We start from the raw sequence: 14,379 nt of genomic DNA on the forward strand, positions 1-14,379 counted from the left end.
TAAAAATGGTACATAAAGTTCCCATATATCTTGCACTGAATTTTCCTCATTGAGAACATCTTACACCCATAGTACAGTTCACCAATTTTTACATGATTATTTTTAGTTTATTTGGTTAAGGAGTATACAGTACTATGAAATCTTATCACATTTGTGATAATCACCACCATGATCAGGAACAGAACTGTTCTGTCACCATGAAAAAACTCCTCCTTGCTATCTCTTTATAGTTACAGACTCACCCCATGCCTAACCAACCCATGGGAATCACTGATATGTTTGTTTTCCATTACTATAATTTTGTCATTTTGAGAGGGTTGTATAAATTCAGTTCCTATCCTTTTCAGACTTTTTTTTCCCCACTTAGCATAATACCCTTGACATCTCTCTTAAGTCATTGCATATATTAATAGTTTGGTGTTTGGTTTTTTTTTTTTTTTTTTTTTTTTGATGACCAAGTAGTAGTACCGCTGCTGCTGCTACTGCTAAGTCACTTCAGTCGTGTCTGACTCTGTGCGACCCCATAGACGGCAGCCCACCAGGCTCCCCCGTCCCTGGGATTCTCCAGGCAAGAACACTGGAGTGGGTTGCCATTTCCTTCTCCAATGCATGAAAGTGAAAAGTGAAAGTGAAGTCGTGTCCGACTCTTAGTGACCCCATGGACTGCAGCCTACCAGGCTCCTCCGTCCATGGGATTTTCCAGGCAAGAGTACTGGAGTGGGGTGCCATCGCCTTCTCCAGAGTAGTAGTACACTACATGATAAATCATTTCCTTCATCCCCTTACTGTATGTCATTAAGCAGGTTTGTTTATCCCAGGGGGAAGAGCCCTCATAATCTCTAAGTAGCTATGTCTCACCTGGAAAGATCACCTGTCCCAGGTGAAAAAGTATGTGTTCCAGGCCATAAACCTGAAGTAGATGTTTAAGTCCTTGGCTTATTACCTAGGCAAGGGAGGTGAGTCTAGGTGGGTGGCATTCCTCAATGGTTGGTGTTAAAGATGTGACACATAAGTAGGTTCGTGCTTCGAAAATTAAAATCCTGGCAAGACCTCTTTTCCCATATAAAATGAGACCAGAGTCCTAAATCAGATTTTTTTTTTTTCTGTAAATCGGATTTTTTAGCTTCTTTTTTTATGTACATTTTTCTTCTTGCTTTCTTTAGGAATTAGCTAAAAAAAAATTTTTTTTAATGTGTTACAGCTTTTTTTTTTTTTTAATATATTCCGGCTTGTCTTAACTGTATTTGTTGGAAAGCAAGGAATGGATTTAACCCTAAACTTAACCTGTTGTTAAAGGCTAGGGTATCTGGGGGAGGGAGGTGATAGAACAGTCCAGAGAAAGAGATTCTTCCTTCTCTTCTTACCCTCCCTCTGCTCCCTCTCCTCCCCCCTCCAAAGAGCAGCTCAAACTTTCCGTGTCTAGACTCCTGCCAGCGCCCACCTTGGGCTTTTATTGAGGAAGACAACATTCTCTTATCACTAGTGAACCAGAAGTGGATCTCCAGCTGGTTGGAAGTTCCAGTACTGCTACAAAGACATGAAAAATACAGAGCTGTATTTGAGGGAGGAGGAACTACCCCTCTTTAGTCTGGGAGTTAACTCCCTTAGCTGTTCTTACTCTTTTTAGCTTCCTCTCCTCCTCCTCTTCTGAACCCACATACTTTCCCACGAGAGCTGTCTACAACACTGACAGTGGAGAGGCTGGAGGAGGGGCAGAAAGTCAGGGAAGGGCCTAGAGCTGCAACTCGGACCACACTGACAGTGGAGAGGTGGAGGAGGAGCAGGAAGGCAGGGAAAGGCCTAGAGCTGCAACTCTGACCAAAGTAGGGGGATGTTTTCTATTTATATTTGTATTCTAAAATTAGTTATACATTTTGTTTTATGTGTATCAGAACTGTCTTCCTGATGTATGTCGAGCAGCAGTTCTGGAAATGCCTTAGAGAATGCATATTAAAGCTGTAAATTTCAAATAGAGCCTCTTGTGATGTTCTTTTTGTTTGGCTTGGTTTTGCATTTTTAAAATCTCACTCAGTTCGGAGGATGTGAGTTTTCTCAAGAAGTTTGGGGTAGACCAATCATCTTCTTGACATTTTTGCCAAAAATATTCTCACCTCTTTGAACTTGGTTAAATTGTTTAGTCTCTAATAAGACAGTAAAGAGGTAAGATAATGTAAAATCTTATGGTGATATATCGTTAAAGACAACTTTTGTTCATCTGCTTTAATAAACGAGCGATAATGTCAGTAATACAAAAAACAGGGATTAAATTTTTTGGTTCTTAATGCAATTTATATGCTTCTTTTGTTAACATTATTGTGAATCTGGTGAATTTGCCTAATCTGGTACAATTCAGGAGTCCGAATCTAGGTTTAAATTTTGCGCTTGTTGACCCACAAAGTGAAAATCTCAGTGTTTAGCATTGAAATCTTTTTAATATTTTAATTTGGTAATTGTTAGACTAGACAGAGGTGGTAATAGAGTGGTATGAGAAGTATCTGACCAGCCTGGATAAGAGGCAGAAGCTGAAAGAGAACACTGTTGGCATAAATGGGACACACTCGGTAAATGTCTCTTTAGTGTTAGATAGTTAGTGTTAGTTGCTCAGTCGTGCTTGACTCTTTGCGACCCCATGGACTGCAGCCCACCAGACTCCTCTGTCCGTGGGATTTTCCAGACAAAGGATACTGGAGTGGGTTGTCCATTTCCTTCTCCAGGGGAGCTTCCCAACCCAGGGATTGAACCCAGGTCTCCTGCACTGCAGGCAGATTCTTTACCGTCTGAGCCACGAGGGAAGCCCGTGTTGGTTCTTAACTTCATTCCCTAGCAGTGTATGCTCTCTTCTATATAATATAGGGAAGACTAGTTCCTTGGAGCTGTCTAGCTCCTGCTTTTATTTTACTTAGTTATCCATCCTCCTGAGTTGGGACTGAGATAATCGTCCTTGTGAAGACAGAAACTGGAACAGAGAGATGAAATGACCAGCAAGTTAAGGGTTTTAGCCCTTCCTTTTCACTTGGTTATAGTCCCTGTGACTCCTAGCAAAGCAGGAAAGCATCTGTCCCCTGCAGTGTTTCCTGTGAATTATTTCCTAACTTTGCAGACCCACGTAGAATGTGGGTGGAAACACAGACAGCTTGACATTGATTAAATTGAAATTCTAAAGCCCAGAGAACCTCCTATCAGCAGGGTCTCTTTGTTTGGCTGCTCAGCGATAGAAACCCTTCTCCCCTTGTATCAGAAAGATCTTTCCTTGAACTGAGTACTTGGATACCCTTTGAGCGAATGCCAGCCTCCGTGCTAATAATCTTCCTTCTCCTTTTCCTCCGCACAGCTGTCGCTGAAGTGTAGAGCTCCCGAGGTCTCCCAGTACATCTATCAGGTCTACGACAGCATTTTGAAAAACTAATAGACTGGTCCGGTGCCCTCCCGCCACCCTGTGATCGGTGCAGGCCAAGAACTCTTTAACTGGAAGAAATTGTTATCGCCATGTAGAATCTGAACCTGAACACACTGAGGCTACCCGCCAGGGTAGTGACTAGTCTAACCTGTGCTAACGTTAGGGCACCGCCTGTTGGATAGCTTAGCTTCCTGTGACCATCTGTAACCGCTGCTTCAGTCGCTTCCCGCCTCATGCCACCCGCTGCTCTCTGTCCGTCCTTGTGGGCTTCTCCGTGCTGTCCTTACAGTGGCTGCAGTTTCGAGTGTAGTTTGATATTTTGTAATCAAGACCTCGTTTCAAAAGCAGAAAAAGACAACAAAAAAATATTAAAGCAAGGAAAAGTGTCACTGAAACGTAAACTGCACTTTATTGTTTTATATTTTTGTACATAGGAGAAATTGAGGGAATAGTGTGTAACTGAGAGAAGTGTTAACAGACAACCGCACAGTCCTGGAGGGAAGAGACACAGTTTGTTGCCACCCCGTGGCAGCCTTGTTCCTGATCACTTTCTTTTCTCTCCAAACTCCTTTTCCTATGATTCCTCCTGCCCTGTATTTTCATCTCCTTTGATGTGCTGCAGCTAGCAATGGTGGTCTTCCTTGAATGGTGCTAGAGGGTGTAGGAAATGGGGCCTTGAGGCACCCAGGCTGAGAAGAACTTATACAGTCCTTTCCCGAGGTCGAATCCGAGAATGACACTGATGAAAAAATTTCAGGACTCAAACCCCAACCCCACCCCCAATCTCCCACTCTGGATTTAATTTAATCTCAGGTCCAACTCACATCTAAAATCTTGGTTTCAGAGTTGCAACAGACTTACTTGAAATAATAACTCATCCAACCTTGTTTTTCTAAAAAGGAAAAAGATAAAAGACAAACAGGATGTTGCCGCCTGAGGACTGTTGACTGTTTGGGAGCAGAGGTGGGGGCTGGGTCTCCAGATCCCCATCAGAGCTCTCACTGCAGGACCCTCTCGTTGACTTTCTTTCCTCGATGGCTTTCTCTTACCTTTCCGGTGCCTGCTTCCTTATGGCTCTCCTCACACTCCACGCAGATTCTGGCGCTCCATTCATTGGCATCCGGTGGCGGCAGAGTCTCTGTCCAGGGTCTCGAAGGTAAACCCTGATGCTACAATGGAGGACCCTCAGTGCTGGAGGCCAGCAGGGTGGGTGTGGGGAGGAAGTGAGCTTCTGGTGCCACACAGTCATCCTTCGGCTCTCTGATCCGCTCGGCACTTGGGTTGCTTAGGCTCCCAGGCAGTTGAGATCACCTCAGAGGGCCAAGTCGTCCTTTTCTTCTCTCAAAAGATTGGGAAACGTGAGAACCTCTGCCCCCCTGGACACATTGGGTGTGGCTGTCAAAGAGTGCTCTGTGCCCGGAACATCAGTCTGTCCAGCAGAGTTGTCTGTTTCACCTGTGGGCACTGCTGCTGCCCAGCACCGGGGATTCAGGGTCCATGACTGAGACTGCTTCTCAGATGCCCCCGCTTGGGTCCAAGACCTCATGTGGGACTTGGACCTGAAAGTGAGTCCAAGAGGAGGAACCCTAGAAAACAGCAGAAACTACCCTGCAACCATGTTGCAAGTGAAATGACCCTGACTCATACTACTTGGAAAGCTACGGGGAGCAGGTCCCCCAAAGCAGTTTCTTAAGCCTTGACACTCTCCATGAGAAGAAGTCCTAGGGTGAGGGACAGGAACCCCTCAGGCACGTGAAGAACCGGAAGTGGCACAGGATGGTGGGTGGGGGTGGGTGCCAGGTGAGGTAGAAAAGCAGGTGGGTGAAGCTCTGTGGTTGGGAGATTGCTCGTGGAGTCAGTGCGATGCAAGCTGTGAAGAAGGGCCCCACTCCACACGCAGTGTTCTCGCCTCAAAGCAGACTGCCGTTCCAGGCGGCAGAGCTTGTGGCAGGGTAAGCAGACGAGACAGTGTGGCACCGAGACGTGTCCCTCCGCCCCTGAAACCCAGCTCCTCAGCCTCCCCGGCAGCCATAGGCAACAGCTGGACTTAGCTGACCCGGCCTGTCTGCCAGCCCTCCGCTCCTTGGAGAGGCTCCCTCCCGGTTGCCCCTGAGCAGCTGGAGAGGGATTCTGCTTCACGAGAAGGACCCCTCTCCTGAAGAGGCAGAGCCTGTCGCCTCCACCGCAGTGTCCCTCGGGGCCCATTTGGAGCTTGGTCGAACGGGGGACGTAGCGGAGGTTGCCCTGCAGTCCCCTGTCCGCCACTGCAGCCTGTCTCTGTAACGTCCCGGCATCTCACAAAGGGCACGGCAAGCGCACACGCACCCAGGACTCTTGCTGGTCAGAGATTCCCTGAGTGTCTGCCCTCGCCCGAGCCTGTTTCGTGTGTCTGCGTTGCGAACCTTGGGACTGGAGAGGAGGGGAAGGGGGTAAGTGTTGCCCTAAGAAAACTTACGTTCTTTTGTTGTTGGGATCTGTTCTGGGGGAGGGTGGGGGCCGGGGGAAGCTTGACTTTGTCTTCGTCAATAAACTCTCATTTACACAAAATGAAGTTTGTGCTGTGTACTTTGTTCCCAGAACTGACACTCGAGGACAGAACACAGCGGGCCAGGGCAAGGATGGGGTATTAATAACCATGCTATTAGAACCTGCCTTTTGGCTGCCCGGCCCTCCCGGGGGATTAGCCAGATGAAATGTGGAGATGGGCCTGAGGAAGCACCACATGCCTCAGAGGCTCCTGTCTCCCCGGCGCCCGCTGCCGTCCCCACCACCATCACCACTCAGGCATCTTGCTGCAAGCAGTGCTCGGAGGAGCCAGTTCATCTTCCCTGGCAGGTCCCCTCCAGGACTCAAGCGGATGGGCCAGGGGCAGCCAGCCAGGCACAGGGGCAGAAGGAGCCCAGCAGAGCTTCTCGGTGTCCTCTTAGCCAGGACGTTTCACTAATCCATTTATAAAAAGCGTCTCGGATCTGCACTGGGGGCCTTCGTGTTCCCAAGTGGATAGAATTAATGCTGCTTTCAATCAAGCTTCCCAAGGAGTTCAGATCGAATCCCCTGCATTTGTGTGGCTGGGGACTCGCAAGCCAGGTGTGGTCAGGCCAGAGGCCCTGGCCCTGCTTCTGATGAGTGGACAGCCCCTGAAGTCCCCCACAGCCTGGCGTGGGTAGGGGAGCAAGGCTGAGGGGTCCCATGCCCAGATGCCCTGAGCCTCAGCGTAGGGAAGGTGCACAGGGCTCCGCACAGTAACTGCTTCGACAGCGTGGATGTTCGGACACCATGAAAACTTTATCCTTCAGCAGCTAGGAACTCTTGGGCTGTCACCACATGCTGGCTACCGTTGGCCCGAGTGGTAACTGGAATAACTCTGGCAGGGAAGTGGGGTCAGGGTGGACTTTGTGGAGGTTCCGAGTCTGAGATGAGAAGAGAGATAGGCCTTGCTGAGATCTGATTGGATTCACCAGCTAAGAATGTCAGTTTTGGCCAAGAAAATCCTTAGGGCAGAAGCTCTTAACTCTTGGGTCCACATTGATCACACCCCAGAGATTTCATGAAAGGCTGACAATTCTTCCCAATTGGGTAGGGCCTGGGACAACCTGCATTTCAAAACATTCCCCAAGTGTTTCTAAAAGTGCAGAGTTGAGACTCCCTGCCAGAGAAAGACACCTGTTTGCCTACTGCCTCTTCTGGAGTAACGGGATTCTTGTGGCAGCTGAAAAATGGCAAAGCACTCTGATGGTTGCCTGCCTGTCCCGTGAGTTTGAGAGTATTATCCCCATTTTTCAGGTGAGAGGAGGTAAAGCCACATCTTCTGACTCCCTCTGTCTTTATTGCTTCACTGCAGCTTCCCTTCATCCCACTCCTCTGAGCCACCAGGCCAAGGGCCAGCCTTGCTAAGCCCCTACATCCCAGTGCGGTTCAGTCTCCAGAAGCAGGGCACACTGGTGAGATACCTCCACTTGAGATCGCCTGAGATCCTCCTCCTCCCGCCAAATGCCAAGTTAGGAAACACTGAGCTCTCAGGTGCATTGTTTCTGAGGCCACAGAAGAGCTGAGGACTCCAGGTTGGAGCCTTCCTACTCCCTCCCCAGGCATTGATGCTTTTTCTGGTTTTGCTTGGACCCAGATTTCTTTTCCCTGCCACCCCCAGCTCCAGGAGGCAAGAGAGCCTGTTTATTTTAATACCTGGTGTGGCACTTGGGAAAGATCACACCTCCCCCGTTGTTACCCATTTCTATCTCTTGAACACTAATCCTAGAATCCCCACCAGCCCCCAGACATGTTATTAGCAACAAGGATGTTTCTTGAAAAGTTTCCGAGTTGGCTCCAAACTTGCTATCTCAGTTTCTCATTTAGCTTTTGCCCTGCCGTTCTTGATGCTGCCAACAAGGGGAAGGCTAATTCAGGGATTGTTTAGACCCAGATGGACTTAATTTCCAGAAGTATCCTTTGAGACAGGACTGCCCCAGCACTCTGGGGCTGAGAGAACTCCACTCCCTACCTTCTCGCACTGGGTAGGTGTTAGAGGAGAATAGGCACGTCTAGCCTGTGGGTTCCACTCTCTTGATTCATTCACTCTCCACTTAACTGTTAAAGGCCCCAGGATCTGGCCAGACAGCCTCTGAAAGCCAGGGGGATCCTCGGCTCTGAGGGAGCAAGGGCGGAGTCCCAGGTTCAGGTCTTCGTCCTCTGGGCTTCAGATGCTGTAGGTGGGTTCACGCATCCCATCCCTTGGAGTCTTCACCTCAGGCGTCTTCAGCTGAACCGGAGCCACAGACTATGGACAGAGCCTCTCGGGTATTTTTCACCAAGGTAATCCTAACCGTAGAGAAGAGTGAACAGGCTCCTAGGAGCATACAATCCTTAGCCCAAAGTGAACTGAGCAAACCAAAATGCCTTTACCAACCAAATCTTAAATTCAGGCAAATTTTGCATTTTATATTAATTGAATGGGTTGGGATTTAAGATATAATGCTTTAGGAACTTCTCTGGCCATCCAATGATTAAGACTCCATGCTCCCACTACATGGGGCACAGGTTCAGTTCCTAGACAGGGAACTAAGATCTTGCATCCTGCGTGGTAAAAAAAATTATATCTATATCTATATCTATCTATCTATCTATCTATCTATGTTGTTTAGTCGCTCAGTCATGTCTCTTGGCGACCCCACAGACTGTAGCACACCAGGCTTCCCTGTCCATCATGAACTCCCGGAGCTTGCTCAAACTCATGTCCATTGAGTCGGTGATGCCGTCCAACCATCTCCTCCTCTGTCGTCCCCTTCTGCTCCTGCCCTCAGTCTTTCCCAGCATCAGGGTCTTTTCCAGTGAGTCGTCTTTTCGCATCAGGTGGCCAAAGTGCTGGAGCTTCAGCTTCAGCATCAGTCTTTCCAATGAATATTCAGGACTGATCTCCTTTATGATGGACTGGTTGGATCTCCTTGCATTCCAAGGGACTCTCAAGAGTCTTCTCCAACACCACAGTTCAAAAGCATCAATTCTTCGGCATTCAGCTTTCTTTATAGTCCAACTCACACATCCATACGTGACTACTGGAAAAACCATAGCCTTAACTAGACGGACCTTTGTAGGCAAAGTAACGTCTCTGCTTTTTAATATTGCTGTCTAGATTGGTCATAACTTTTCTTCCAAGGAGTAAACATCTTTTAATTTAATGGCTGTAGTCACCATATGCAGTGATTTTGGAGCCCCCCAAAATAAAGTCTGCCACTGTTTCCACCGTTTCTCCATTTGCCATGAAGTGATGGGATCGGATGCCATGATCTTTTTTTTCTGAATGTTGAGGTTTAACTTTTCACTCTCCTCTTTCACTTTCATCAAGAGGCTCTTTAGTTCTTCACTTTCTGCCATAAAGGTGGTGTCATCTGCATATCTGAGGTTATTGATATTTCTCCCAGCAATCTTGATTCCAGCTTTCATATAAAGCAACCCATACATTGTTTTAAATGACTTATCACTGCAAGCCAGTGTGAGGCCCCATAATGAACCTGTGGCTCTGTGTTCCCCTAGGGAAGCTAAGCTGAGAATTCTGAGAAGCCTGGCTGCAAAATGTGTGTGAGCATTGAATGATTTTTTGTTTCTAGGTTTCCTTGGGCTGAAACAGAACTAGAATGGACTTGGGGGAGTAGACAAATTCTGAGATCCTTGGGCAGAGTAAGGATGAAATATTTTCAGAAATGGTGGGGGGACTGGTGGTGCCCTGGACAATTTAATTAAATTAAGAGTCTATTGGTTGACCCCCGTTGCAATCCTATCAGGCCAGGGAACCTAATGTCACCAGAACAAAAGTGGCACTGGAAGGGGGGGTCCATGCTCTTCTTGCTCCTGCATTTGCTTCTAGCTGCTGCCCTGACCCCTCTCAAAACCCTACCCCAGCACCTGGGAGCCATCCTAGCATAAATAGAAATGCTTTCCCAGGGGGTGGTTCAGCCTCCCTTTTAGTGGCTGTACCTGTAAAACAAAAGACAAACAAAAGGTCACACAGTGAGACTCCATGCCAGGCACTGCGTTGAGGACTCTACACACCACAGGCTCATTTGTGCCTTGGGGACAACTCCACTTTATAAATAAGGCATAGAGTTCAGAGAGGTCAAGTAATTTGCCTTCAGTCACAGAGTAAGTGGTAGGGCCAAGATCTAAATCGATCTGCTTGATCTGAAGCCCAGGCTTGTAACCACTGTGCTCTCTGTCTGGACAGGAGGGGGAAGGGCAGCAACAGGGAGGGTGCTCAGCCCTCAAGGCAGAAGCTGGGGCCCACGTGCATACCAGAAAGTATAGAAAGTCACACAGTGGGAGATGTTGGGTCTGAGGGTAAAAACACTTGAGAGATTTCTCCCAGCTTCCTCCTCCGCCCTGCACCGGCATTGCTGACCAGGGTTGCTGGCCTGCTTCAAAACTGCTCCATGTACCCCCGTGAGACAGGTCTAGATCCAAACTCCCTACCAGGCAACCAAGGCCTTTGTGACTTCACATCAACCAGCCTCTCAGCCTCCTCTTGTATTTCCAGCCCCCTCTGTCTGGTTCCTGTACTCCCTTCTCACAGCCTTGGAATCGCCCCTAGATTCTCTGATCTGAAGCCTTCCTCGTCCATGCCCTCCCCGCCCTGGCAGCCCAATTCTACTTCTTTCAAGGCTCCTTCCTTGAATGTCGCCTCCCCTGAAGCCTCCGCGGACTCTTCTCGCTGCTTGGCCTGTTCCCTCTGCCCTGCCCTCGGGACGCTGACTTTGCACACAGCGCACACGTGAGAGCCTTGTGTCTGCCTCTGGTCTCGGGGTTAAACTGTGAGCATCGGCCAAGTTCCTCAGTGGCTGCCCCGCTACAGGCTCCCAATCTTTGATTCCGCATTTTACACTTCAGTAAGACCAGTCCACTCAGCCTCTCTCAGCCTCAACTATCTCACCTATAAAACGGAGGAAACAGACTACCTCGTAGTATTGAGAGGGTCAACTTGGAAGACACAGGCAAAGCTGGGAGCCCACGGTCTGGCACATAGTACCTGATCTTAATTGTTAGCTGCCTATGATCAATGACCCTGACCACGATTTCTTTAGAATAAATATACCGGCGATTCTGCCCTGGACGTGGGCCAACGCCAGCATCTCCCCATCTGCAGAGGAGAGGGGAGCAGTCGTTTCAGGGCATGGAGGTCACGCAATGGCTGAGGATGAGCTTTGTTTTGCTGGCCTCTCTGCTCTTCTCTCACTGAGGCAGTGAAGGGTGAACGTGACCACCCTTGGCGGTGACTATCTGCGGGGTGGAGGAGAGGAGGCTCGATGCCCTCTAGCACGCGGTGGGCGCCCATCCAGAACTGAACAGGGAAGGGTTACGGGAGACCTAAACCTGGGGTGTGTGGTGGGGGTGGGACGGTGGGGTGGGGCGGGGCGGGATATGGAGAGAAGCAAGAGGAAGCAAGAGTCTTTAGGGCTTCTCCAGTCCCTTTCTTCCGCCCCTCCAGGTTGGAGTTAAACACATCGCAGGGAGAGTCAGAAGGGGTGAAGGTCGAGGCTCGGGATGGAACAATTGGTCCCGGCCCCCCCGGTGCAGACGGCGGGCTCAGGGACCCAGCGGAAGGCCGGCCGGGCACGCCCCCCCGTCCCCCGCTCCGCGCCCGCCGCCGCCTCCTCCTCCCGGCGCGAGCGGGCGGCGCGCTCCGGAGGGAGAGCGGGGCCGGAGGGAGAGCGGGGCCGGAGGAGGTTTGCTACCCTCTCGGCGGCCAGCACCTGCCCCGCGCCGCCCCGCGCCCGCCCTGACTGGGCATCCGGGGGCGCCCGCACCTTTCTCCCCCCGGGCCGGGGAGCCAGCCAGGGGGCAGCGCCGGAGCCCGGGGGGAGCGCGGCCCCGCCGGCCGGCCGGCCCGCCCGGGCTGGGGGCAGCTAGGACGGCCCCGGGTAAGCGGCGGGAGGCGGGCGGGCCGGGGCCGGGCTGCGTCGGTGGGGGTGTGGAGGATGGCCGGCCTGGCCGACGGGGGCCAGGGACGCGGAGGGAGGAGGGGGCCGGCAGGCTGGCAGGGAAGCGGCGCGGGGCGGCCACGTGAGCGCTGGTGCGGGGGGTGGGGGGGCGCCTACAAGGTGCTGGAGGCGGAGAGCCGGCAGGGCTCCGGCCTCCCCCCGCCCCTCCGCTCCTACCAATCAGGTCTTAGGGAACCCAGCATCCTCCGACGCCCCCACGCACCCACCCACCCACTCCCACAGGAATGTGATGGGCACCAACAGCGGGCCGACGTGATGCCTCGGTCCACAGGACTTGCACACCACCACCACCCCCCAACACGCCCTCAGCTTGGGGCTGGGACTCAGGTGTCCGGGCCCCCGGCAGGGGAACCAGAAGCAGGCTTTGGCCCCAGTGTCTGTCCCTGGGCGCCGTCTGCAGACTCACTGCAGAGCACAGGCCTTGGGGAGGGAGGCTGAGGGGTGCCTGGGCCCTGCTTCTCTGGACAGTCCTCTTCCACCACCCCCTCCACCCCCCGCTGCTGGGGATGTTGGATTAATAAACACTCAGACCCAGGACTCCTGCCTGGGAAGCGGAAGGGGGGCCCGGGTCACGTCTGAGTCAAGGAGGGGACTACACTTGGGCCTGCTGGGCTCCAGGAGGCTGTCCCCAACCCAGGGCTCTCTCTCTGCACCCTGCTCCTTGGCTCCAGCACTGTTGTTCCGCTTTTATTCCCTAGCTCTTCCTCCAGAAAGGGTTGATTTCAGGGCAAGGGAGTATGTTGTCCAGGAGAATCTGCAGGTAGGGTACAGCCTAGAGACCTCGTAAGTTGCCACACCCAGGGGGAGGCCGGAAGTCTTCTGGCATCCTTTGCCCTCTCTTCTTCCCCTAAGATGCCCCCCTCCCCAGCGTGTGCTGGTTATGTAATTAACCCAGCTGAGGCTCTCTGCCAAGCTGACGGGGTCCAGGGATGCCTGAGGGGCCCAGGGCCCTGGAGGGGTTTAGGGGGAGGAGGGGCTGGGACTTCCCCACGTTGGGAGCTCACAGAAGTAGAGAAGCCCTTGTTGGGAAAAGGACACTGCATGGGGCAGGAAAGAGATGAGGGTCCTAGGCTTAACTGATAGCTCAGCGGGCTACCTGGTCTTCACATCCCTGAATTTGTTTGTTTTCACCTTCAATAAAATGGGGAAGGATTGCACACACACTACATATATGTGAGCAGCAGTGCACAATGACCCATTGGGGATGGCTAGGAGGCCCCCCTGGGATCGTGGAAAGCCTTTGATGAACGAAGGGCCCCTCATCCCTGTTTAGTGAGCACCTCCTCTGTGCAGGCACCGTGCACGCTCAACCTCACAACACCCTGTGAAGTTTCTTGCCCAAGATCACACTGTAGGTGAGGGGCAGAGCAGGGGATCCAAAGCTGGTGGGTCTCACCCCAAATCCGGCTCTTGGTTTACTCTGCTGTGTGCACACATCCTTGCCCAATGGATGGGGTCCTCTGAGCCAGGCCAGACGGAGGGACGTTCAGCTGTGAGCTGCACACATGGGGAAAGGGTATGCACCGGCAGAGAAAGCGTGCCTGCGTGCTGGAGGCTGTGGCCCTATCAGAGCCCAGCACACCCATCTCCGCCAGACCCATTTAGCAGACGGGAAGTCCCAGGCATATGCACCTGCTTCCCTGATCACCATCCTCCACAGAAAGAGAGGACACCTGGCTAAGAGGTTTACTTGAATTATTTCAGAAGTAGGGGCTCATGACCCTACTTTATATGTGTGCAGAACATGGCTCAGATTGGACAGGCCATCTGCCCTCTGCCATGCCGCTAGGAAACATCAGAGCTGGGATTTATTCCCACACTAAACTCACTGGAAACTGAGCAAACAAGGAGCTTGCTTGAAGCCATGGCAAGGTTCAACCCCATAGCAGCCCTTTCCTGGCCACCTGCTGTGTGCCAGGCCCACTGATCTCAAAGGTTGCCAGAGAATTAGACCCAGTCCTTGGCCTGTGGCCTTCGCCAACTAGAATTATTAAATTTGGAAGCTGGGAGTACTCTGACATTGTAGAAAGGAGTACATTGTAGAAAGCCTTTCTCAGCTGTGTGCCTTGGTCTCATGTCTTCTCCCCTCTGAGCCTTCTCTCTGAAGTGGGAATAACTACCACCTGGGAATATTGTATTGACTATGGATAACACTGGAAAAGACCTGGATGCTGGGAAGGATTGAAGGCAAAAGGAGAAGGGGGTGGCAAAGGATGAGATGGTTAGACAGCATCACTGACTCAATGGACATGAATTTGAGTAAACTCCAGGAGACAGTAGAGGACAGGGAAGCCTGGTGTACTGCAGTCCATGGGGTTGCAGAGTCGGACATAGCCACTGAACAACAAAGCAAAGATAACCAAGCAGGTGGCAGTGGTGATGGGTCCTGACGGTGGCGTGCTGACCTAGAGTAACCGCTCAACAAGTGTCACGCTCCAGAGCCAAAGCCATCCTTTAGTCCAGGGGTTCTCAGCAGGGGTTGAAGGTGGCAGATGG

The 14,379-nt window shown here is 51.4% G+C and overlaps 1 protein-coding gene across 6 annotated transcripts in view; it reads left to right on the forward strand.

The window, feature by feature from the left end:
• AP2B1 (adaptor related protein complex 2 subunit beta 1) overlaps positions 1-5,938 on the forward strand; it is a 115,549-nt gene extending 109,611 nt beyond the window's left edge. For 5 of the 6 annotated variants that reach the window (XM_040244059.1, XM_040244062.1, XM_040244058.1 and 2 more), the window contains one exon: positions 3,332-3,803. In XM_040244059.1, the coding sequence (XP_040099993.1) occupies positions 3,332-3,406 (75 nt within the window). In that variant the 3' untranslated portion in view covers positions 3,407-3,803. Of the gene's footprint in view, positions 1-3,331 lie in introns of all 6 variants that reach the window. The other variant, XM_040244056.1, reaches the window with a different exon arrangement.
• The last annotated feature ends 8,441 nt before the right edge of the window (positions 5,939-14,379 follow it).

Source organism: Oryx dammah, unplaced genomic scaffold (assembly GCF_014754425.2).
Source record: "Oryx dammah isolate SB20612 unplaced genomic scaffold, SCBI_Odam_1.1 HiC_scaffold_8, whole genome shotgun sequence".
Lineage (NCBI taxonomy): Eukaryota > Metazoa > Chordata > Mammalia > Artiodactyla > Bovidae > Oryx > Oryx dammah.